The sequence below is a fragment of the Lolium rigidum genome, chromosome 3 (assembly GCF_022539505.1).
Source record: "Lolium rigidum isolate FL_2022 chromosome 3, APGP_CSIRO_Lrig_0.1, whole genome shotgun sequence".
NCBI lineage: Eukaryota > Viridiplantae > Streptophyta > Magnoliopsida > Poales > Poaceae > Lolium > Lolium rigidum.
This window is the reverse complement of record NC_061510.1, coordinates 300,494,089-300,519,611: the sequence shown is the minus strand read 5'-3', so window position 1 is coordinate 300,519,611 and position 25,523 is coordinate 300,494,089. Positions and strand designations below refer to the sequence as shown.

General features: G+C 43.7%; 1 protein-coding gene across 1 annotated transcript in view; it reads left to right on the top strand.

The window, feature by feature from the left end:
• LOC124696749 (PHD finger protein At1g33420-like) overlaps window positions 1-13,745 on the top strand; it is a 76,508-nt gene extending 62,763 nt beyond the window's left edge. Inside the window, exons 2-6 of the mRNA XM_047229428.1 lie at window positions 10,356-10,736; window positions 11,519-11,636; window positions 11,837-12,058; window positions 12,174-12,785; window positions 12,876-13,745. Of these exons, the coding sequence (XP_047085384.1) occupies window positions 10,356-10,736; window positions 11,519-11,636; window positions 11,837-12,058; window positions 12,174-12,785; window positions 12,876-13,683 (2,141 nt within the window). The 3' untranslated portion in view covers window positions 13,684-13,745. The remainder of the gene's footprint in view (window positions 1-10,355; window positions 10,737-11,518; window positions 11,637-11,836; window positions 12,059-12,173; window positions 12,786-12,875) is intronic.
• Window positions 13,746-25,523: the final 11,778 nt, after the last annotated feature.

Here is a 25,523-nt window from a genome sequence, read left to right as displayed (position 1 = left end):
ACCTTGATTATTTACGAAAACTAAATTTTCAGCTCCTTACTTTTCAAACAGATTTGAACTTCAAGTTTCACGGAGATAAGATAACTTTAGGTACTAATTGAAACCATAGCTCTTTGAATCAACAATGTGAGGTTTACTAAAAGTTTGCAATAGGACTTAATCAATTCTTGATTCTTTAACAATACGGTACCAATCCGTAAATTTTCTTGTCAGATTTTAACAGTATTTCTATCTCAATTACAAGACTAGCGCATGGTAGAAAACGGATGCCAATACTACAAAATTAATTCAAAAGACTACTCAGACTATGTTTATGATAATTAGTTCATGTTTTAATCTAATTACTAATGAACTCCCACTTAATACAACATCCCCCATAGTTGTTAAGTGGTACATGATCCAAATCCACTACACCAAAACCGATCATCACGTGAGATGATGTAGCTTCAATAGTGAACATCAAAATGTTGATCATATCATCCATATCACTCGTGTTCAACCTTTCGGTTTCCGTTGTCCCGAGGCCATGTCTGTACATGCTAGGCTCGTCAAGCAAACCCAAGTATTCCGCGTGTGCAACATGGCTTACACCCGTTGTATGTGAACGTTGAGTCTATCACATCCGATCATCACGAGATGCTTCGAAACGACGAACTCGTACAACGGTGCATACTTAGGGGAGAACACTTTATTATCTTGATATTAATGTGAGGGATCATCTTATAATGCTACCGTCGCGATCTAAGCAAAATAAGATGCATAAAAGGATTAACATCACATGCAGTTCATATGTGATATGATATGGCCCTTTTGTCTTTGCGCCTTCGATCTTCACCTCTAAAGCACGGACATGATCTCCATCATCAACGGGCATGATCTCCATCATCGTCGGCGTAGCGTCAAGGTTCATGGCGCCGTCTTCATGGTTGTTCACCTCATGTAGCAACTATTACAACTACTTTGAAATACTACTCAACATGAAATTTAAAGACAACCATAAGGCTCATGCCGGTTGCCACAATACAATAATGATCATCTCATACATATTCATCATCACATCATGGCCATATCACATCACCAAACCCTGCAAAAAAAAGTTAGACGTCTCTAATTTGGTTTGCATATTTTACGTGGTTTAGGATTTTCGAGTAAGATCTAATCTACCTACGAACATGAACCACAACGGTGATACTAGTGTTGTCAATAGAAGAGTAAGTTGAATCTTCACTATAGTAGGAGAGACAGACACCCGCAAAGCCTCTTATGCAATACAAGTTGCATGTCGAACGAGGAACAAGTCTCATGAACGCGGTCATGTAAAGTTAGTCCGGGCCGCTTCATCCCACTATGCCACAAAGATACAAAGTACTCAAACTAAAGATAACAAGAGCATCAACGCCCACAAAACCATTGTGTTCTACTCGTGCAACCATCTATGCATAGACACGGCTCTGATACCACTAAAGGATAACATTGCATAGAAAACAAAAATTTTCCTACCGCGAACACGCAATCCAAGCCAAGATGCAATCTAGAAGACGGTAGCAACGAGGGGATATTGAGTCTCACCCTTGAAGAGATTCCAAAGCCTACAAGATGAGGCTCTTGTTGCTGCGGTAGACGTTCACTTGCCGCTTGCAAAAGCGCGTAGAAGATCTTGATCACGATCGCTTCGGCGCCACGAACGGGCAGCACCTCCGTACTCGGTCACACGTTCGGTTGTTGATGAAGACGACGTCCACCTCCCCGTTCCAGCGGGCAGCGGAAGTAGTAGCTCCTCTTGAATCCGACGAGCACGACGGCGTGGTGTCGATGGTGGTGGAGAAATCCGGCGGAGCTTCGCTTAAGCGTGCGGGATGTGGTGGAGGAGAGAGACCGCTAGGGTTTGGGGAGAGAGGGGGTTGGGCGCCGGCCCTCTAAGGGGTGCGGCCAAGGCCGAGGCTTGAAGTGGTCAGCCCCCTCTCCTATGCCCCTCATTATATAGGTGGAAGCACCAAGAGTTCTAGTCCAAGTCTTCGAATAAGACCCCAACACTAAAACCTCCCATATGTGGGAAACCTACTCAAGGAGGGAGTCCTACCCAAGGTGGGACTCCCACCTTTCCTTGAGGTGGGTTGGCCGGCCACCCTAGGGGAGTCCACCTTGGACTCCTCCCCTTTAGGGTTGGCTGGTCATGCAAGGTGGAGTCCCTCCGGGACTCTACTTTCCATGGTGATTTCTTCCGGACTTTTCTAGAACCTTCTAGAACCTCGCCATAAATGCACCGGATCATTTCCAAACTTGGAATATGACTTCCTATATATGAATCTTATTCTCTGGACCATTCCGGAACTCCTCGTGATGTCCGGGATCTCATCCGGGACTCCGAACAAATATTCGAACTCCATTCCATATTCAAGTTCTACCATTTCAACATCCAACTTTAAGTGTGTCACCCTACGGTTCGTGAACTATGCGGACATGGTTGAGTACTCACTCCGACCAATAACCAATAGCGGGATCCGGAGATCCATAATGGCTCCCACATATTCAACGATGACTTTAGTGATCGAATGAACCATTCACATACGATACCAATTCCCTTTGTCACGCGATATTTTACTTGTCCGAGGTTTGATCTTCGGTATCACTCTATACCTTGTTCATCCTCGTCTCCCGACAAGTACTCTTTACTCGTACCGTGGTATGTGGTCTCTTATGAACTTATTCATATGCTTGCAAGACATTAGACGACATTCCACCGAGAGGGCCCGGAGTATATCTATCCAGTCATCGGGATGGACAAATCCCACTGTTGATCCATATGCCTCAACTCATACTTTCCGGATACTTAATCCCACCTTTATAACCACCCATTTACGCGGTGGCGTTTGATGTAATCAAAGTACCTTTCCAGTATAAGTGATTTACATGATCTCATGGTCATAAGGACTAGGTAACTATGTATCGAAAGCTTATAGCAAATAACTTAATGACGAGATCTTATGCTACGCTTAATTGGGTGTGTCCATTACATCATTCATATAATGATATAACCTTGTTATTAATAACATCCAATGTTCATGATTATGAAACTAATCATCCATTAATCAACAAGCTAGTTTAAGAGGCATACTAGGGACTTCTTGTTGTCTACATATCACACATGTACTAATGTTTCGGTTAATACAATTATAGCATGATATATAAACATTTATCATAAACATAAAGATATAAATAATAACCACTTTATTATTGCCTCTAGGGCATATCTCCTTCAAAACTAGCTAAAGAGAATAATGTAGCTAAAGTTTGGACTATTACCACCACTAGTAATGTTAATGATTCACATGTTGCTACACCTCCTACTATCAATGGTAAAATAATTGGTGTTGGCAATGTTACTACTCCTAGTGCAAAGCGTGCAAAATTGCCTGAAACTGCTAAAACGCACGAACTGATAAAACTGCTGAAATTTTTCAAAATATTGGGGACAACGATCCCATTGCTGTAGATCATAATGGTTTAGACTTTGATGATTGTCACATCTCTGAAGTTATAAAGGTCTTACAAAAACTTGCTAAAAGTCCCAATGCTAGTGCTATAAATTTGGCCTTTACAAAATATATTACAAATGCTCTCATAAAAGCTAGAGAGGAGAAACTAAAACTTGAAACCTCTATTCTAGGAAGTTAGAAGATGGTTGGGAGCCCATCATTAATATGAGGGTCAATGATTTTTATTGTAATGCTTTATGTGATCTTGGTGCAAGTATTTCTGTTATGCCTAAGAAAATTTATGATATGCTTGACTTGCCACCATTGAAAAATTGTTATTTGGATGTTAATCTTGTTGATAATGCTATAAAGAAACCTTTGGGGAGAATTGATAATGTTCGTATTATGGTTAACAATAACCTTGTCCCCGTTGATTTTGTTGTCTTGGATATTGAATGCAATGCATCTTGTCCCATTATATTGGGAAGACCTTTTCTTCGAACTCGTTGGTGCCACCATTGATATGAAGGAAGGTAATATTAAATATCAATTTCCTCTCAAGAAAGGTATGGAACACTTCCCTAGAAAGAGAATGAAGTTACCTTATGATTCTATTATTAGAACAAATTATGATGTCGATGCTTCGTCTCTTGATGTTACTTGATACACACTTTCTGCGCCTAGCTGAAAGGCGTCAAAGAAAAGCGCTTATGGGAGACAACCCATTATTTTACTTCTGCACTTTATTTTATATTTGAGTCTTGGAAGTTGTTACTACTGTAGCAACCTCTCCTTATCTTTATTTTAATGCATTGTTGTGCCAAGTAAAGTCTTTGATAGTAAAGCCAATACTAGATTTGGATTGCTCGCGCATGAACAGATTTCTTGCCGTCACGAATTTGAGCGAGTAGTCTCGTAGAAAAATTAAAAAATCTGCCAATTTACGTGCGTGATCCTCGGATATGTACGCAACTTTCATTCAATTTGGGCATTTTCATCCGAGCAAGTATGGTGCCACTTTAAAATTCGTCTTTACGAACTGTTATGTTTTGACATGATTCTGCCTTTTATTTCGCATTGCCTGTTTTGCTATGTTGGATGGATTTCTTTGTTCCATTAACTTTCGGTAGCTTTGTGCAATGTCCGGAAGTGTTAAGAATGATTATGTCACCTCCGAATATATGAATTATGCAATCGACCCTCTAATGAGTTTGTTTCGAGTTTGGTGTGGAGGAAGTTTTCAAGGGTCAAGAGAGGAGGATGATACAATATGATCAAGAAGAGTGAAAAGTCAAAGCTTGGGGATGCCCCCGTGGTTCATCCCTGCATATTTTAAGAAGACTCAAGCGTCTAATCTTGGGGATGCCCAAGGCATCCCTTCTTCATCGACAACTTATCAGGTTCTCTAGTGAAACTATATTTTTATTCCGTCACATCTTATGTGCTTTACTTGGAGCGTCTGTTTGTTTTTATTTTTGTTTTTGTTTGAATAAATCGGATCCTAGCATTCTTTGTTTGGGAGAGAGACACGCTCCACTGTTTCGTATGAACACATATGTCCTTGGCTTTATCTTTAATGTTCATTGCGAAAGTTGGACTATTTCATTCATTGTTATATGGTTGGAAACGGAAAATGCCGCATGTGGTAAATGGTTTAATGTCTTGAATAATGTGATACTTGGCAATTGTTATGCTCATATAGATCTTGTTTAAGCTCTTGCATCATGTACCTTGTACTCATTAATGAATAACTACATAGAGCTTGTTAAAATTTGGTTTGCATGACTGATCTCTAGAGTCTAGATATTTTCTGGTTGAGGTGTTTGAACAACAAGGAGAAAATGTAAAGTCTTATAATAGTTACAATATGTTCATATGTGAGCTTTGCTGCACCTTTTATACTTGAGTTTGCTTCAAACAACCTTGCTAGCCTAGCCTTGTATTGAGAGGAATTCTTCTCATGCATCCAAATCCTTGAGCCAATAACCATGCCATTTGTGTCCACCATACCTACCTACCACATGGTATTTCTCCGCCATTCCAAAGTAAATTACTTGAGTGCTACCTTTAAATTTCTATTCTTTGTCTTTGCAATATATAGCTTATGGGACAAATAGCTTAAAAACTATTGTGGTGAAGAATATGTACTTATGTCTCTTATTTCTTAATAAGTTGCTTGTTGAGCAGTAACCATGTTTCTGGGGACGCCATCAACTTTTACCTTTGTTGAATATCATGTGAGTTGCTATGCATGTTCGTCTTGTCTGAAGTAAGGGCGGTTCTCACGATCAAATGGTTTGAGTATGCATACTCGTTAGAGAAGAACATTGGGCAGCTAATCGAAGCCATGATTCATGGTGGAAGTTTCAGGTGTGGACAATTAATCCTCAATCTCTTATGAGAATATTAATCTGTTGTTGAATGCTTATGCATTAAAGAGGAGTCCATTATCTCGTTGTTTATGTTGTCCCGGTATGGATGTCTAAGTTGAGAATAATCAAAAGCGAGAAATCCAATGCGAGCTTTCTCCTTAGACCTTTGTACATGCGGCATAGAGGTACCCCTTTGTGACACTTGGTTGAAACATATGCTATGCAATGATAATCAGTGTTAATCCAAGCTAATTAGGACATGGTGCGAGCACTATTGGTATACTATGCATGAGGCTTGCAACTTATAGGATATCTTATACATAACACATATGCTTTATTACTACCGTTGACAAAATTGTTTCTTGTTTTCAAAATGAAAAGCTCTAGCACAAATATAGTAATCAATGCTTCCCTCTGCGAAGAGCCTTTCTTCTACTTTATTGTTGAGTCAGTTTGAATTTATTGCTTTATGAGTAACTCTTATGCAAGTCTTATTGATGCTTGTCTTGAAAGTATTATTCATGAAAAGTCTTTGCTATATGATTCATTTGTTTACTCATTATCTTCATCATTGCTTCGAATCGCTGCATTCATCTCATATGCTTTACAATAGTATGATCAAGATTATGATAGCATGTCACCTCGTAAATTATCTTTGTTATCGTTTACCTACTCGAGGGCGAGTAGGAACTAAGCTTGGGGATGCTTGATACGTCCCAAACGTATCTATAATTTCTTATGTTCCATGCTACTTTTATGATGATACTCACATGTTTTATACACATTATATGTCATATTTATGCATTTTCCGGCACTAACCTATTGACGAGATGCCGAAGAGCCGATTGCTTGTTTTCTGCTGTTTTTGGTTTCGTAAATCCTAGTAAGGAAATATTCTCGGAATTGGACGAAATCAACGCCCAGGGGCCTATTTTTCCACGAAGCTTCCAGAAGTCCGAAGAGGAAACGAAGTGGGGCCACGGGGCACCGCCACACTAGGGAGGCGCGGCCCAGGTGCTGGCCGCGCGACCCTGTTGTGTGGGCCCCTCGTGACCCTCCCGACTCTGCCCTTCCGCCTACTTAAGGTCTTCGTCGCGAAACACCCAGTACCGAGAGCCATGATACGGAAAACCTTCCAGAGACGCCGCTGCCGCCAATCCCATCTCAGGGGATTCAGGAGATCGCTCTCCGGCACCTCGCCGGAGAGGGGAATCATCTCCCGAAGGTCTCTTCATCGCCATGATCGCCTCCGGATCGATGTGTGAGTAGTCCACCCCTGGACTATGGGTCCATAGCAGTAGCTAGATGGTTGTCTTCTCCTCATTGTGCTACCATGTTAGATCTTGTGAGCTGCCTATCATGATCAAGATCATCTATTTGTAATCCTTCATGTTGTGTTTGTTGGGATCCGATGAATATTGAATACTATGTCAAGTTGATTATCAATCTATCATATATGTTATTTATGTTCTTGCATTCTCTCCGTTGCTAGTAGAGGCTCGGCCAAGTTGATACTTGTGACTCCAAGAGGGAGTATTTATGCTCGATAGTGGGTTCATGCCTCCATTAAATCTGGGACGAGTGACGTAAAGTTCTAAACTTGTGGATGTGTTGTTGCCACTAGGGATAAAACATCGATGCTTTGTCTAAGGATATTTGTGTTGATTACATTACGCACCATACTTAATGCAATTGTCTGTTGTTTACAACTTAATACTGGAAGGGGTTCGGATGATAACTCTGAAAGTGGACTTTTTAGGCATAGATGCATGTCGGATAGCGGTCTATGTACTTTATCGTAATGCCCCGATTAAATCTCATAGTACTCATCATGATATATGTATGTGCATTGTTATACCTTCTTTATTTGTCAATTGCCCAACCGTAATTTGTTCACCCAACATCTCGCTTATCTTATGAGAGAGACACCGCTAGTGATATGTGGACCCCGGTCCTATTCTTTACATCCGAAATACAATCTATCGCAATTGTTCTTTACTCGTTCTTCGCAAACAACCATCATCATCCACACTATACATCTAATCCTTTGTTTACAGCAAGCCGGTGAGATTGACAACCTCGCCGTTACGTTGGGGCAAAGTTCCGTGATTGTGTTGTGCAGGTTCCACGTTGGCGCCGGAATCCCCGGTGTTGCGCCGCACTACACTCCGCCGCCATCAACCTTCAACGTGCTTCTTGGCTCCTACTGGTTCGATAAACCTTGGTTTCTTTCTGAGGGAAAACTTGCTACTGTACGCATCACACCTTCCTCTTGGGGTTCCCAACGGACGTGTCGACTGCACGCATCAGTGATACTGCAACGCGGGAAGCCGAAGATCAAGAGGCATCAGATGAGCTTGTTGATGATCTTGGTCGGGCCATTGCTCATGCAAGAAGAGACTGTGAAACTGAAAAGGAAAGGTTGAAGTTCGACTAGATGTTAGAGGATCACAACAAATTGTTGTACCCAACTTGTGAAGATGGCCAGAAAAAGCTAGGTAGCACACTGAAATTGTTGCAATGAAAGGCAGAGAACGGTGTGACTGACTCGGGATTTGAAAAGTTGCTGAAAATAATTAAGAAGAACCTTCCAAGGGCTAACAAATTGTCCGCTAGTACATAGGAAGCGAAGAAGGTTGTCTGCCATCTAGGATTAGACGTGCAGAAGATACATGCATGCATTAATGACTGCATCCTCTACCGCGGTGAGTAGGAGAATTTAGATGCATGCCCGGTGTGCACTATATTACGACATCTTCTATTCCCATTTCCTGATATCAAGTAATTAGTAACTTATTTACTCACTTCTTCATTCTCGGGCAGGGCTTGGAAACTGTTCATGAAGACTACTCCGGGTGAATGGAAACCGGAGCTTACATTTCAAGATCGCCCTGTAAGTAGTACTATAGCTATGTTCGTGAATCTCTTTGATTTTTTGTTTCAATACCATGCATTATCATGCTTGATTATTAGTTTGATCAAATTATATTTTCATAAAGTGTTTGAAGCAGGAACCCGGGAATAACTTATGTGGATATTACGTCTGTGAGTTCATTCGCGAGATGGCCTGTCACCTGGAGGCGGAGACGGCCATACATGCCCTTCATGTACGTGAACAATATTTCACAATCTTATTTTATTACCATCAATTGTATTGAGTTCCATTCATACATATTGATCTCCTTTTTTTTAGAATTATTAGATGGAACGCGTGTAGGACTCTTTCCTAACGGTGGATCGCATAGGATCAATTCAAGAGGAATTTGCGGGATTCTTAGTTAGGGAGGTCGTAGCTCCAACTGAGGCATACCATCGGGAGTTCATATATGACATTAGGGATGTAAAATAGATATTGTAAAGAGGATCGACTTTATATTGTAAACATGCATTACGTGTACTGTATTTCATGACGATGTGTATATATTCATTACGATGTTGTGGTTCCTTGAATGATGTATGCATTGCAAATTTGAATGAATAACATAAAACCCTGAAACTCTGCCACGGCCATTTTCTCTGCCGCGGTAGAGACCCTCCACTGTGAACTCTCTGATCGCATCACGTGGAGGACCATTTAGTTCCGGTTTATATTTGAACCGGGACTAAAGGTATAAGCTTTTAGTCCCTATTTTGCAGTCTCGGTTGCACAATCGGTTCAACGTAGAGGGCTAGAGGCAAGTGGTCGCACCCTCCATTTTAAAAAAAATGGTTAACATATGGTCCCGATTTTCTTGCCAAAAAAAGCTTTTCTAAGCGGCGACAATAAGCCTAAACTTCACTTTTTAGACAGATTTTGGATGGTGTTGGGTTGCTTGCCTAATAGTTTGGGTTGCTGCCAAAAGGAGCCAGTATTCGGCATATCTAAATATGGGCAGCAAGCAAACTTTACCAAAGCTCAACGAAATCACCAAATCATGTTACCAAACAAAGTAGAGTATTCCAAATTCAACGGCTACTGTCATATTTGGTACTCGGAACTTTCCTTCCAAAAAATCCAATCAAGGCCGATACTCCGATCCGGTCCGCTCCATCTTCGTATCCGTTTCAGGCTTTCCATCCGTTCCGCAGCCCAGCCCGATAGCAGCCCAAGCCCAGATTCCCCCAAAACACGTCAAAATCATGGTAGGTCCCGCCTCCCGCGCCCCGAAATTTCCCCCGACTTTCCCGCTCCAATCCTTCCATCATTAACGCTGCTGACGTGTTCGCTCGCGACCCCTCGAAGTCTACGAGGGGCAAACACGTAATTCTCCGCCCCCAAACCGACCTATACACACACGGACACACAAACTCCGTCCCCGATATAAATATCCCCGTCCCCGACCTTATCAACAACTCATCCACCATGATCTGATCTCATCTCCGAAAAATTATTCGAATCTCTCCTCGGCGCGATCCCCAAATTCCCCGACTCCCCGCGCGGCCAAAACCCAAACCGCCAGTTTCAAAATTTCCCCAACCCCCGATCGGATCTACCCGCCCCGAGCGCGCCATTCGTCCCCGGATCTAGCTCTGCCCCCTCCTCCCCGCCGGCGTCGAGCGATGGCGGTGCACGGGCGGCCGACGAAGCGGGCGCGGCGGACGCGGGTGACGGCGGAGCCCTGCCTGCTCGACATGCGGGCCTTCCCCGGCGCCACGGAGCGGGCGGGCGCCGCCACGTTCCGCGCCAACGTGCGCGGGTTCCTGGCCAGCCACGCGTCCCCGGCGCCGCCGCCCGCGCCCGCCGAGTGGGGGCAGGACCAGGAGGCCGTGCTGGGCGACGCCGGCGCCGTGTGGCAGGTGGGTTTCCGTGTGGGCGGGGACGGCGAGGCGGCGGTCGTGGTCATGGATGTCGTCGAGGAGGACGTGCCCAGGGCCAGGCGCGTCCACTGTGACCACTGTACTGTCGCCGGTAAGTGTGTGTCGTCTTTGAGAGTTTTGAGTCACTCAGGCGTGCTTTAGTTTGTTTGGTATTCCAGCATGGTCGGATTAGTATAGCAGACCGTGTCATGTTTTTTATTTATTTGTAGATCTTATTAAGAGTATATAGGTAGCCTGTTAGGAGAATTAGCTGTAGATTTTAGATTAATGAGAGTGTTCTCTGTAGTGTGTGAAGAGTATTCAGGTTTCTCGTTTTTCATTTGGGATGCTGTAAATATGTATAAATGCATGCCCACATGAGTGAAATACTAGATTTGGCAATCTCGACGGAATAAAGACTTCTGTATCTCTGCCTCTCGTTTTTAATCTATATGTTGACCGCAATTGCTACCTTTTTGGCTGATTATGACTACATAATGTGTATTTGGAGGCAAATTATTCATGAGAATGGGATACACAGGACTGAAGAGAGGGAAAATAATACTGAGTGAGGCTCGACAAATAAAATATCTCCAACAGCCTATTCCCACCTGATATTCACAGGCCAACTCGCCTGATTACATGGCAATGCCCACTCTTTCAAGCCAACACTTAACTAACTACAATTAAATAGCCTGATAAACTTGTTCCAAATTGATCTGCATCCTACTATGTTTGCTTCCGAGATTAAAGCCATATCTGCTGATGAGATGAACAGTCATTTTTCTTCATGGCATGCATGTGAATAGCTGATGCCTGATGGTGACAATGGCTGATAAAATTTACAACTTGAGATGTGAATTGACAGTCACCTCATTTGTTCAACTTTGATAGGCTGGAGCAGGCACCCTGTATGTGGAAAGAAGTACCACTTCATAATTCGGAATGACAACATGCCCAGATGCAAAACCTGCCGCCGTTGTGGTCTCATGGTTGAATTGTTCCAAACAAGGTTGGTTCTATCACCAAGGCTCAGTATTTACAATTTAAAAATAAAGCAACCAAACAATATCACTGCAAATTATTAAAGTGACAATAATATCATTGCAATAAGGCTGCAACAGTAATTACGATGGCAAATAAAACTACAGTATCAACTGCGATGGTATCTTCAGATATCACAATAGTTTAATCTTGTCATGCAAATATCAGGTGTCCCTCATGCAGTCATGGTTCTGGGTTCGCCCCTGATGAATCAGAAGATTGGGACTATGTGCAGATTGACAATCCGAGCCATTTGCTACACGGCATAGTTCATGAAAATGGGTTTGGACACCTTGTACGGATTAATGGTCATCAAGGTGGCTCCAGCTTATTGACAGGGTACCAACTGATGGACTTTTGGGATCGTGTTTGCAGATACCTCCGAGTAAGGTAATGAAAGGCAAATTTACCTGTACCTGTGTATGGTTAAAAAACAATATGAGCTCTATTATTTCTGTACTTTTTTCCTGGGAAGTGATACTAACAAGTACATGATAAATTTCAGGAAGGTCTCAGTGATGGATGTCTCAAAAAAGTTTGAAGTTGACTACCGGGTTTTACATGCTGTTGCCACTGGCTGTTCTTGGTATGGGCAGTGGGGATTCAAACTTGGCAGTGGGAGCTTTGGAATCACGTCTGAAACCTACTGCAAAGCCATTGAAAACCTCTCGTCGGTGCCACTGTCCCACTTCTTCCCTCATTCTCGGTCTCCTCGAAACCAATTGCAGGATACCATTGCTTTCTATCAATCCCTCTCAAAGTGCCCCCTCACCACATTCCGTGATTTGTTCCTCTATGTTTTGGGGCTTGTTGCTAACAAAAGTGTGCACAACCACCTTGTAACAATGCACAAAAAGGAGATAGTATATGATGTTGATTTGAGAGAGGGAAACTGGACTGATGAGGAAATAAAACGAGCAGTAGATGTTGCTCTGAAAGTTCTCCGTGCTGCAGATAGTTGGGTGGCTATGCGAAGCCTAAAGGCAGCAACAGCCCATCCAATTGGTTCACCAGAGCTGGTTGATTACTGCCTCAAGACCATTAGTGGTACAAGAACCTTTGATGGGATGGTTGTAGTAGTTCGTTGCAACAGCGAGACAAACACAATAGAGTACAGGTTGGTGACTGATATTTTGTTGTCACTTGCATAGTATACTAGTTCTTGTTTTATTATCAAAAGGCTAACTATTTTTTTTTCTCACTGCAGGCTCACAAATGAAACCATGTTGCCACCAAAGAATGCGAGCTTGCCAACCCAGGAACACCTTCTGCGTGACATCAAGTTTCTCTATGATGCTCTCCTCTGCCCTCATACAATGCACCCTTACAAGCCAGAACAAATTCATGATCAGGCCAAGAGATCTGCCATGGTCCTTTTGGACTGCAAGCAATTCTTGAATCATTATGACTTGGAAGAGGATTTTTTGCCTCAAAACCAATCTGCGTTGCACATCTGGTGCCAAGTGGAGCTATTGGATCAGGTTGATGATCCACCCAGCCTCCCAGCAGAGCTTCTAACACTTCCTCAAACAGCTACTGTTGCTGATCTGAAGATGGAGGCTATGAGGACATTTCGAGATGTGTACTTGATGTTACAGAGCTTTGTCCCAAACCAGCTTCTTGATTGTCCAACTGCAGGGGACACAACTCAAGTCAAGCTCTTATTTGGAGCAAAAGGGACTGTTCACATCCAAGGCAAGTGTGTAGGAGGTGAGCGTAGAGTTGCAATATATCGGATGGAGAGGGGTGTTGACAAATGGACAGTTAATTGTTCATGTGGAGCCATGGATGATGACGGCGAGAGAATGCTATCTTGTGACTTGTGCCAGGTGTGGCAGCACACTAGGTGCGCTGGGATTAGTGATTTTGATCAGGTCCCAAAGAGATATGTGTGTTCATCATGTAAATTACTCCACAAGCCCAAAATGTATAGTAGTTTCTCTAACAAGAGATGTAAGACTGCTGGCTCTTTTAGTCATGCCAGTGGTGGCTTGTGGAGGTCTCACATCGGTTAACATGTACATATTGACATGGAAGTGTTCCTAAAATGAAATATGCAAGTTTTTGGTGACTACTATGTGAAATGCTAGTTTTATTTTTCTGGCTCATTACTAATGAGAAACTTACCAGCATGAGTAGATTTGCTTTGTCCTCCACCAACCAACATTGTTCACATTAGCAGCATCACAACAGTTTGTCAAGATGATACTGAAAATAAGTAGAAACTATTTAGAAACATGAATTTGGCATGAATCTACAACAAAATTATTGCAGAAAAACAAGACAACTTGAACCAATATCTAGCTGTTACACAGTACTGTCTTGCAGGTTCACATGCCAATGGATATCTAGAAAGCTTTTGTGTTCTTGTTGGAAAAGCAAAATACTACCAAAGATAACCTCTACCCTTGATCTCAAATGCAATATGAACAAAACGAAATGAATGAACACAATACCGCAGTTGCAAGTTCAGCAAGTAATGCAGATAATAATTCAAATGTCAGATGGCAGAGCATTGCACTTGGGTATGTTTGCAAGTAATGCAGATAATAATACAAGCTAAATGTTTTATCACATGGGACAAACGAGAAAGGACACATCCAGATCAACATTTGGAGAGAGGAAGAATATTGAATATTCCATAGCCCTATTTCAAAATAAGAGAAAATAAAACCTGACCAATCTGTGACGTTGTAAAACAATATAAACCTGACCTTGCACATAATACTCTGTTAGTTGAGTTAAATTTAGTGAAGAGCATACTGCAACAAAATGCCAAGCTGCTGTAACACTTACTGACTAAAACTACAGTAGCCTAAGAAATGGTGAATTAATAGGTTTGATACTGGGAAAAAATCTTAAATAGGTCATTATTAGAAACAGTTGCGATGCTAAAATGTGGACAAATTCGGATTTGAGTCATCATGTATCCAGTTCAGATATCGAGTATTACATTTGAAGGAAACCTCTCCTCGGTCATTTGAAGACAGTTTGGTCTTCATACGAGGCATGTCTCAGAACTTAGCTAAGGTGTATAGTAGTTTTCCTAACCAAAGATGCAAGGCTGCTAGCTCTTTTAGTCATGCCAGTGGCGGGTTATGGAGATCACACATCAGTTAGCATGTACGTATTGACAAGAATGAGTCCTAATACGAAAAATGCAAAATCTTGATGACCACTATACTGAAATACTAGTTTTATCATTCTGGTTCATGACTCATGAGAAACTTACCAGCATGCTGTGTCAGTGTAAGTTCCAGCAAAGCTAGCCCTTGAGAATGGATTCAGTGACTTGCTTCGTCCTTCAACAACCAACATTGTCTACATTAGTATCAGAGCAGTTTGTAGAATTGGTACTGAAAAATAAAACAGAACTCTACTCTAAGTCAAAAAGAAAAAAAAAAGACAACATGACAGTACTACCTTGCAGTTTCACATGTCAATGAAGAATGAACATCTAGAAAGCTTTTGTGTTTTTTTGATTTAGAACATAAATTTTTTTTACCTCGGCTGAACCTCTACCTTGATCACAAATGGAATATGAACAAGAAAGATGAATGATATGTAGTTGCAAGTTCAGTAGGTGATGAAGATAGCAATTCATCAAATTTCCAATGGCAGTTAGGTATGTTTGCATAGTAGTATTTTCATGTGCATATTACAAGATAAATGTTTTACACACAGGACAAAAGAGGAAGAACGTATCCAGTTCATAATTTGAACATAGAAAGATAGAACGAAAACTGAATATGCAGTTGCAAGTTCAGTAGGTGATGAAGATAACAATTCAAATTTCAAATGACAGAGCATTGCAGTTAGGTATGTTTGCGCAGTAGTAGTATTTTGATGTGCATATTACAAGATAAATGTTTTATCACACAGGACAAAAGAGAAAGGACGTATCCAGTTCAGAATTGAACAGAGAAAGATAGAACGACAACTGAATATCCCATAACCCTGTTCAAAATAAGAGAATAAAATCCGAACAATCCGTAATGTTGTACATCACTATAAACTTGACCTGACACATACTATGTTAGTTCAGCGCAATCCGTAATGTTGTTCATCACTATAAATTTAGTGAAAGAGCATATTGCAACCAAATTCCAAGCTGCGGCAGCACTTCTAACGTCACTTACTGAACTAAAACTACTTAACAATTAGTGAAATAATAGGGTAGGGTACTGGGAAATATTCCTAAATAGTTCATTATTACAAACAATATGATGCTAATGTGGACAAACTCATGTAGAGTCATGATATATAGGTGAAGAAACAATATCAATTCTACTTGTAAGAAGGATAAACCATTTCTTTATATACTAGCAAATATCAAGTGAAGAAATAATATCAATTCTAATTGTAAGAAGGATAAAGGAAGGACAGTAAATTAAGAACCCCGGGCGCTAAATTCTAGAAACCAAATAGTTCATAATAGACAAAATGAAGCATACTAAGGCTGCATTTGCCATTGTAGTGATTTTGAGAATCCCCTTTTGCTGAACCCGCTTTCCCTTTTTTAGGGCCCGTTCGGTTCCATCTGATTTGAGGGGGATTGAGAGGTATTGAGGTGGTTTAAATTCCTAGCAAGTCAAAATACCGCTAAATCCACTCCAATCCACCCTAATCCACTTGTCTAGGGGATTAACCGAACAAGTCTTTAGTGATTGGTTGACCTGCTTTTACTTAAGTTGTGGCTAATTTTCCACCAAAGACTATTAAACAAGCACAGTTCAGCAACCACAAACTGCGCTTAGCACTTGGACAGTTTAGAGAAGAAGTATTTCATAATAGATAAACTGATGGGTTGGGTTCTAAGGGAAGACTTAGCCAGATAGAGAAATACAGATTGGAAACTGCACATGGAAGAATCGGTGCAAATATTGACAGTAGAAAACAACTGAACAAATATACTTTTCTTTATGAAGTCAGATGGCACTAACTTATCTTGAAGATGATAGTGTTGAAAATAGGAACCAAAATAGTACCAATAATGATTAAAAAGAAGTGATTTTGAGGATACATAAGAATATACATGGGGCAGAAAACACGAAGATACATATAATTCCAAGCATAAAAAAATCTAAGCATACTTATCTGTAACAGACTATTAAACTCTGTGATGCTTCCAGCTGATATATTCAGAGAAAATGGGGCATGACAAAAAGTAACAGATATATTATTTAAGTGGTTTGAAGAGATAAAGTCGTAAAGTTCTTGCTTGTGTGATTTTTTTATGTGAACAGCAGCAGCTCTGTTTTGTTTGTTTGCAATGATAAAGAGGAATCGAAGTTGTGGACGTTCTGAAATTAAAAGGAATGAGAGAGATTGCATGTTCATCTTACTGATCAGGAGAATTACATCCTACTTTTTTTCAATGGGGAACAGTAGGAATAACAGAGTCTCATTATTGTTACTGTCCCAGTGGAGAACTTGTGGTGCCCAACCGATAGGTGAATCATTAAGTAGGAAAATATATTCTTCGAACAGAAACTGCTGGACTATAACATGAGGTTAATACCTCCCAAATTGAATGGGGCATGTTATGCAATTTTATCAAATGCACCATCAAACATGTTTTCCTCAAGGAGATCGTGTTTTGAAAATTAAAAACACAAAACAAAAAAACCTGTGACAGAAGTTCTCATACAAAATGTTCCGCCAGAGTCCACAAGTGAGTTTGAGAGCCAGAATGTTGAATTAGACACAAACAGACAAGAATGAGATGGCACCATGAACTTTGTTGGGCAACAAAGACAGCTCAGAACCCAGTTGAAAACAAGGACAATACAAGTGAAGATTTTTCACAGCTGTATGTTTATGGATTGAAATATGCTGCAAAAAATCGGCAACTTTAGCTCAAGAGCTGAACTCATTAACATAAATTGAAGAAAACCTAGAGAATAAAATGTCAAGCCACAACAAACAATCATAAAACAAGGTAATAAGCCTAAAGTCTCATTCTGCATACACTGTCCAGAGAAAACAGAACACCAAAGCAGTTGGTAAAGAAGAAAATTAACAAATAATATGTAGCTACTCACAAGGAAGAAGTAATCAAAGATGAGAATATAAAGTAATACACATCTCCATGGCATGATGCACACAAAGTGGGGACGCAGCTGTAGACCTGTATAGTTCATGCAAGGAAACTGGGAGCTTAAACGAGCATAGGTTTTAATGCAATTGCCGGTTGAACAATATGATAGTACAACCATAGCCACAAGAAATCCGCGCGTTCCAGATAGGGCTTAAACTATTGGCTTATCTTCCAATGACTAGAGCACTAATTTCGGCATCAAATTCGACCAGTACAAATGACCTAATTTATCACCAACATGAACACAATAGCAAGATTAGTCGGCTACTTGAGGCTCACCGCAATTTAATTGGAGGACTACAATCCTGGTACTAACGACAACACGATATCGACTTAGTAAACCCCAAAGCTTACGCATTCCATGGGGATTATCGAGTAGCGGAGACAAGAACAACTGAAAGGGAACGAAGTAATCGCAGGAAAACCTAACCTTCGAAGCACGTCATCCTCCGCACGAGATGATCCGTGAGCGGCTTGATGGAGAAGGGAAGAGAATCCCGGGACCTTCATCTGGTGTCGATCGCTTATGGCGGAGGTGCGAGGAGAGGAAATTGGGAGGGGATTTCGAGTCTATTCTTCGTTTCGTTGCTCGTGGCTTGAGTTGGCCTTCGCCAAAGGGCAAAGCTGAGCTGAGGATATTCGGCGCTGTGTTTCTGCCCAAGTCGGACTTGTCTCAAAAAGATTTCCGGACAATTTTATTTCGATATTTCCCCAGTCAGCATGGAAAAAACCGGAGTTTAGTTGACTCTAGTGTAGATATATCTAGATAGATTTTAATTTTAAAAACATTCATATTAATAGCAAATAATATGAGTCAAGGGAGTAGAAATAAGTATACAACCATGTATCATGTTAGAGCGTCTCCACCGGTGCCCCTCAAATAGGCGCCGACAGGGGCGCCGGCACAACATCCTTCATTTGGGGGATGGTGTTCCCACACTGGCGCCCCTATATTCCCCCAATAGAAATTCATATGTATATAATATTTAAAAAATGAAATTCATATGAATATTGACTAGTTTTATACAAAAGTGACTCGAATTTAAACTTAATAAAACTTAAACTTCGAACCCTAATCTACTAGCCGTCGGTGGGGCGTGCGACGGGCCTACCTCATCGTCGTTCTTCCCTTTTGCCGCCTGCATCCGTGCCCACCTCTCTGTCATTGCTTCGAACATCTGGCGGTGGAGCATAGCCGCCAACGACGCTGTTGTCGAGGGTACTCCTCGGCAATGCCCTCCGATTGGGGCTTAGGGTTGACGGAATCCTGCAAGCTGACACGAGACATCGGTTCACAGACAAGCGGGGAGAGCGATTTACCCAGGTTCGGGGCCCTCGATGAGGTAAAACCCTTACGTCCTCGCCCGTCCGTTCTTGATTATGAAGATATTGGGTTACAATGGGGTGCCGAATAGTTCGGCTGAGATCTTGTCGAGAGGCTAAGTGCTATGTTGACCTAGCTCTAGACTTTTGGTGGCTTAGATTGCTAAGGTTGATTGTGTCCCTCGACAGCCCCTCTCCTGGCCTTTATATAGGAGGCCAAGTCTCAAGAGGTCTAACCGAGTACGACTAGGTTTACAGTAGTTTTAGATCTAATCTTTCCTTGTTCGGCCGCCTCGTTATCTTGCCTGCCAAGGAATCTTCTGGTGCGCCATCCAAGTGGCCCGTCTTCCCTCCAAGTGCCTTCATGGGCCTCCAACTAGACAATACGGAATATGGCAATGTCGGTTACCCGAAGGGTAATGCCCACGTCAGTAGCCCCCGAGTGTCCAGCCGAACATGGTTCGGGTGGGGACTAAAGCATGTCTTCTTTTGATGCTCTTCTCCTTGATTGCCCTTGTTCATCTTGAATCAGCATCATCTTCTTCTGTCGGGTGCGCGTCAGCGCTCCCGATGGGAGTAGCCCCCGAGTCTAGGTACGGATGCTTGCAATCCGTGCGTAGACTCAAGTTGTACCGCTCGAATATTTTTACTCTGCCAAAGTTTTTCTGCAAGTCTTCATCGGTCATCCGATATATTTTCCGCATTCAAGGGATGATAAATAACGTGCCCAACTTTTGTTGATTAACTGCCGATGGCAAAACAACGTTACCCTACACAGAATCAAGTCCCCGGGCATGATCCTGGAGTGCAAAAAAGTTCTGTCGGGTGCGCGTTCAGCGCTCCCGATGGGAGTAGCCCCCGAGTCTAGGTACGGATGCTTGTAATCCGTGCGTAGACTCAGGCTGAGCAACCTCCTTTCTCTTCATTTTTTCCTCGAGACCTCAATTTATCGGGTGCGCGTCAACGCTCCCGATGGGAGTAGCCCCCGAGTCTAAGTGCAGATGCTTCACAATTTGTGCATAGACTCAAGTTCACCACCCGATACCTTTTCATTGTTTCTTCGAGTGCTCGCAACAATCTCTATGACGTCACTGTTGACGTGCGGCTGCTGTGGTTTGATTGACAAGACTTGACCTAACGGGCTCACCCTAGCTCTGCGCGGGCAGTTTTTAGGACTTGACCAGTGCACGCGCGGCGACCGAGGCGTCCCCTCGATTTTCGCACAACGTGGGAATAATGGGCCGCCAGTTCCGTTCTTTCTTCAAGTGCCACGTGTACAGCCAGATCCACTCCACCTCCCACGATGCCTGTGGAGTTATGGCCACGATCTCGCACAGATTCTTACGGCATAAATAGAGGGTCTCCTTGTTTTTACCTTTCACACCTCTTACTGCTCATCTCCTCGCCCAAACCTTCCTGCCTCCTCTGTTTCTTCGTCAGAAGTTCCGCACGCCATGGGCAAGAAGAAGAGCGCCAGCACTTCGGACGCGGCCAGAGTTAGCCGCGATTGGAGTGCCTCCACCATTTCCAACCGCGACATCAACAAGCTGCGCGCCCTCGGCTTCATCTCCGCATCTGAAGATGATATTCGTCTTCCAGGTGCGATTTCTCGCCCAAGACCCCCGAAGGGTTTCACTGTCATGTTCGTTGCCTTTTTGTTCCGTGGACTTTCTCTCCCAGCCCACGAGTTCCTTCGCTCCCTTCTTTTCTTCTACGGGATCCAGCTCTGGCAGCTGACCCCAAATTCCATTCTCCACCTCTCCATCTTCATTACTGTTTGCGAGGCCTTCCTCGGCATTGACCCTCACTGGGGTCTTTGGAGGAAGATCTTCTATGTGAAGCGCCACAATGACATCAATGCCCCCCCCCGTCGTCGGTGGCGTTGGCTTTGTTGTCAGGAAGGAGGTCGACTACTTCGACTATCCAATGAAAGAATCCGTCCAGGGCTGGCGCAACAAGTGGTTTTACCTGCGTGATCCCATAGTGCCTGGACGGCGCTCGAATCTCGCTCCCTTTGATGACGTCTTGGTGGCTCACAAGAAGAAGTCCTAGCGAAACGCCCTTTCTACCGAAGAGAAGGCGACAGCCGACAGACTGTTTGAGCGGGTCGTCGTCTTGAAGAACACGGGAGGTTTGACGATGTGCGGCACTGAAGTAGTTTCAGTGTTCTTGCAACGTTGAGTGCAGCCGCTAATGTCTCGACCCCATCAGTTATGGCTTTATACCGGCAAGAGCGACAAGTCAAGGATCAGCTCTGCCGACCTGTCGGCAGATGAGCTTCGGGACGAGGTTCGTCGCTTGACGTGCCTTAGTATGAAGGATAACATTGTCTTGACATCGGCTCGTCCTCCTTACGATTTTTACCATCTCCCGACCGAGGTAATCTTTGCCGCTCCTTGCTTGCTTTCATCTCTTCTTTCTTCGTTGTGTTTTACAAATTTTCCTTTCTCTTCTTGATAGGCTTCCTCCGTCGTTCAATGTTATCCTCCCACACCGGAAAGCGGCGTGGAACCAGAGGATGATGATGACGATTCTGAAGGGACCGAGGACGCCTAGCAAGTCTTTGAGGACAGCGATGTCCAAGAGGGCGACACTGTCGAGGAGGTCGCTTTTACCAGGAGCAAGCGTCGCTTGCAGATAGACGAAGATTTTATTACGACGGCTGAATCTAGTCCCAACGACCGAGATAATGATGCCGTTGCAGCTTCTCCGCCTTCTCCTGCCGACAAGGGGCCATCAGGCTTTTTCGCTACCGAGGATGACTTGGAACTGTGAGCATCTTCACTCCTTCGTAACTTAACTTTTGTCATTTTGTATGCTGATCATTCTCTTTTCTGAAGTAGCTCTGATGATGATCTTGTCCCTCTCGCAAAGAGGGCTAAATTATCTGCTGAGAGAGCGGCATCAGCTAAGGAACCAAATCCTTCTCCTGCCAAGTCAACGCCTCCTACAAGGACGGCCGTGGAGAAGATTCCAGTGTCGAAGGTTATTCCTCCTGGCGATGCTCCTACTTCGTCGGCTTCTCGCGATCACGTAAGTATTTATTCTACCTTGTTTTGCTGAATTTTCTTCATGTTGACTGAATCTCCCTGATTCCCTTGCTGCAGCCGATTTATGCCACAGTCGATGCTGTGGTAGATTTCGCCGAGCAGTTTACCCGACTGGAGGCTGAAAACGCCCAGCTTCGGAAGATGATCAAGTGCTGGAGGCCAACAGGCTTGCCACCGACGTCAAGAAGGAAAATGCCTTGCTGAAGGAGGAGGTGTCGAAGCTGAAGCAGCAGATGAAGGATGAGCAGGATGCCAGGCGTGCGGCAGCGGTTGCAGTCGATAAAAAGGAAGGCGTCCTCCGTGAATCCATCAAGGATTTATTGGGTAAAGTTCATGATACATAGTTTTCTCTTTTGGTATTTCCTTTCTGGCTGCTGATCTGTCTTTCTTTCAGAGGCCGCCAATATAACCGTCACTCGACGCCATCATCTTCGGGAGGACTCCACATCCGATGCCCTGTCAGCTTGCCGCTTGAGTCTAATGTCCAAGTCCTTGGACTTCGCAAAGACTAGAGGAGCATTGTCGAGGCTGTACTCGATGATCTTCCCGAAGCCGAAGCAGGACAAGACCCTTGGCGAGATGGCGGATGCTTTTCTTGTCGACTCTTCCGAGCCTGTGGAGGTATTGAAACGCCGTTCCCGCTTGTTTGGGGCGGTTCTTACTTTCCAGCTGCTAATGGGCCACGGGATGGGGTCTGATTTGGAGAAGTTATCTAAGGCCTTGCCTGTGGATGACGACAACCACATAGTCGACCTTGAACCCTTTAAAAGATCGGCAGTGACTTGTGCCAACCAACTCCTGAAGTTGGTAGATGAAGCACAGGCCAAGCCCGCTCCTGAAGCTACTCCTGGCTCATCATTAGTGCCTCCTTGAACTTTTGCTTAAAGACTTGTAACTGAGACCACCTGCAATTTGACTTAGTCCTGTTTTACTTCGGCTCTGTTGCCAATTCAAACGATCTTTTGAATGTAATATATACGCTAAGCGCTCCCGATGGGAGTTTTATGCTAATGTCGTTCTGAACCAAAGATTGTACTGCAGATCGCTTCATCTTCTTCCCGTGCCGAGCTTTTCTCAGATCCTTCGACTAACGATGAATCTGATCTTGTTCGCCGCTTACGTGACCAAGTGTCTCGTTTAAATAAAGACATTACTTCTCTTCGGGCCATGGCAGCGTTGGTAAAGAAAAAGGGGGAACTAGCCACTGCTGTCGAGCAATATGCTCTCGATGGTCTCCATGTCCCCACCGAAAGTTTGGGCTGTGAGTGTTTCCCCATCTTCTGATCCCTGGCGTAGCTCGGATGTTCTTTTTAACTGATATTCGTTCCTTTCCAGTTGTATCTTCAGATAAATCCGAGGAGGATAGGAAGATCCACGAGAAGGTCGAGGCGATGACTGATGCTGCTCACCCAAAGCACGATCTGTGGCTGCACCGTCCGAAGGCCATTATCATGGCGAAGTTTGAGCATCGGGTGGAGAAGGCGCATTACTACTTTGATAAGTTCCACGCCCATCTCACGATGGTTTGGAAGACTTTGTTTCCTCTGGATCAGGCACCCGAAACCTTGTCTGCCCTGTTCACCCGATTCAAGTCGCCCAAAAGGATTAGGCAGTTGGTGCGGAAAGAGCTTCTGGCTGGTGCTGAACTTGCTTTTGCTTCGGTATTGGCATGCCATCCATCCTTAGACTTGAGGGCCGTAGCAAACACTGAGAGGAGGTTAGGCCAGTATTATGATATTGCTAGAGGCCCTGCGTATACCATTGTCTCTCGGATGGAGTCGTGCCTTGAGAAGGAAACGAGGGGTCAAGGGAACCAAGGAGCCCAGTCATGAATGTAACAACCTTGTACATGCATAAGATTGTTATGTACAAATTTACCGCGTGCGCTACACGCTATACTAGTTTGATTGATAATTTATTGTCGAGGGCGGCTGAGTGATCAGTTCAACCTGCTCTCTTGACGACTTCGTTGAATTTTGCAATGTTATTGCGAAGTCGATATGTAAGTTTTTGTAAGAGCGAGACCCATCGACTTAATCGAGGGAATTAGACGCTTGGCTTCGTCGCGCGGTGCACCGGTTTGAGCCTTATTTTGTGATATTGTAACCATCGACTGCAGCACTCGCGTATTTTTCGAGGCTTGGATTGGTTGTTTTAGTGCGTCATTAATCTTAGCTCTCGTTGAGAGTATTTAATCAATGACACTGTGTAAGCGTATTCTTCAGGCCAGCGCTCCCGATGGGAGTAAGAGCCAATGGTTTGGGGCCCCAAACGATATGTTCGGGTGGTAGGGCCTGAACTAAGAAAAAGGTAGAAAACCTGATTAGAACTTTATTCATAATGCAAAAGCAACCTTAAGGGCTGTCAAGTAAGTAAAAATAATTGTATCCTATGTATAGAACCGCCGCAACTGTGCGATGTTCCATGGATTCCCAACGTCTTTTCATGAAGCTGGGTTTTTGAGCCGATATGCTCCTCCTGGTATCACTTCAGTGATGATGTATGGTCCTTCCCATGGGGATTCGAGTTTCAGGGGTCTTTCTTGCTTCAGCCGAAGTACCATATCCCCAACATTAAAGCTTCGACTGCGTATCCGTCGGCTTTGATAATTCCTCAACGCCTGTTGGTACACCGTCGTTCTTGCCAAGGCAATGTCTCGTGCTTCGTCGAGAAGGTCCACGGCGTCCTGCAGCGCGATGTTAGAAGAAGATTCTGTATACGCTGTCACCGGAGGAGCTTCGAACCGAACGTCGGCTGGTAGAACTGCTTCGACTCCATGCACCAAGAAAAACGGGGTGTACTGAGTCGACCTGTTAGGCGTAGTGCGCAAACTCCATAGCACAGATGGTAGCTCCTCGACCCAGGCTCCGGCCCGCGCTCGTAAGGCGTTTCTTGAGGCCATCCCCTATTAGACCGTTGATCCTTTCCACCTCGCCCGTTGGTCCGCGGGTGGCTTACTGATGCAAACTTTAATTTGATTCCTCCGTCGTCGCAGAACTTTCGGAACTCTTTGGAATCGAAGTTAGATCCGTTGTCTGTGACGATACTGTGGGGCATACCAAACCGACAAGTTATTCCTCTGAAAAACTGAACTGCTGTTTCGGCCTTTTGGTTTCGAACGGGCACTGCCTCGATCCACTTGGTGAATTTGTCGACTGCGACCAGCAAATACGTGTGCCCTCCAGGCGATGACCTCGGCAGTGGTCCAACTTGGTCGAGTCCCCACTGAGCAAAGGGCCAGGCTAGAGGTATTGTCATTAGATCTGTTGCGGAGGCGTGCGGTTTTGGGGAAAAGCGCTGGCAGGGGTCATGATGACCCACAAGTATAGGGGGTGTATCGTAGTACTTTCGATAAATAAGAGTGTCGAACCCAACGAGGAGC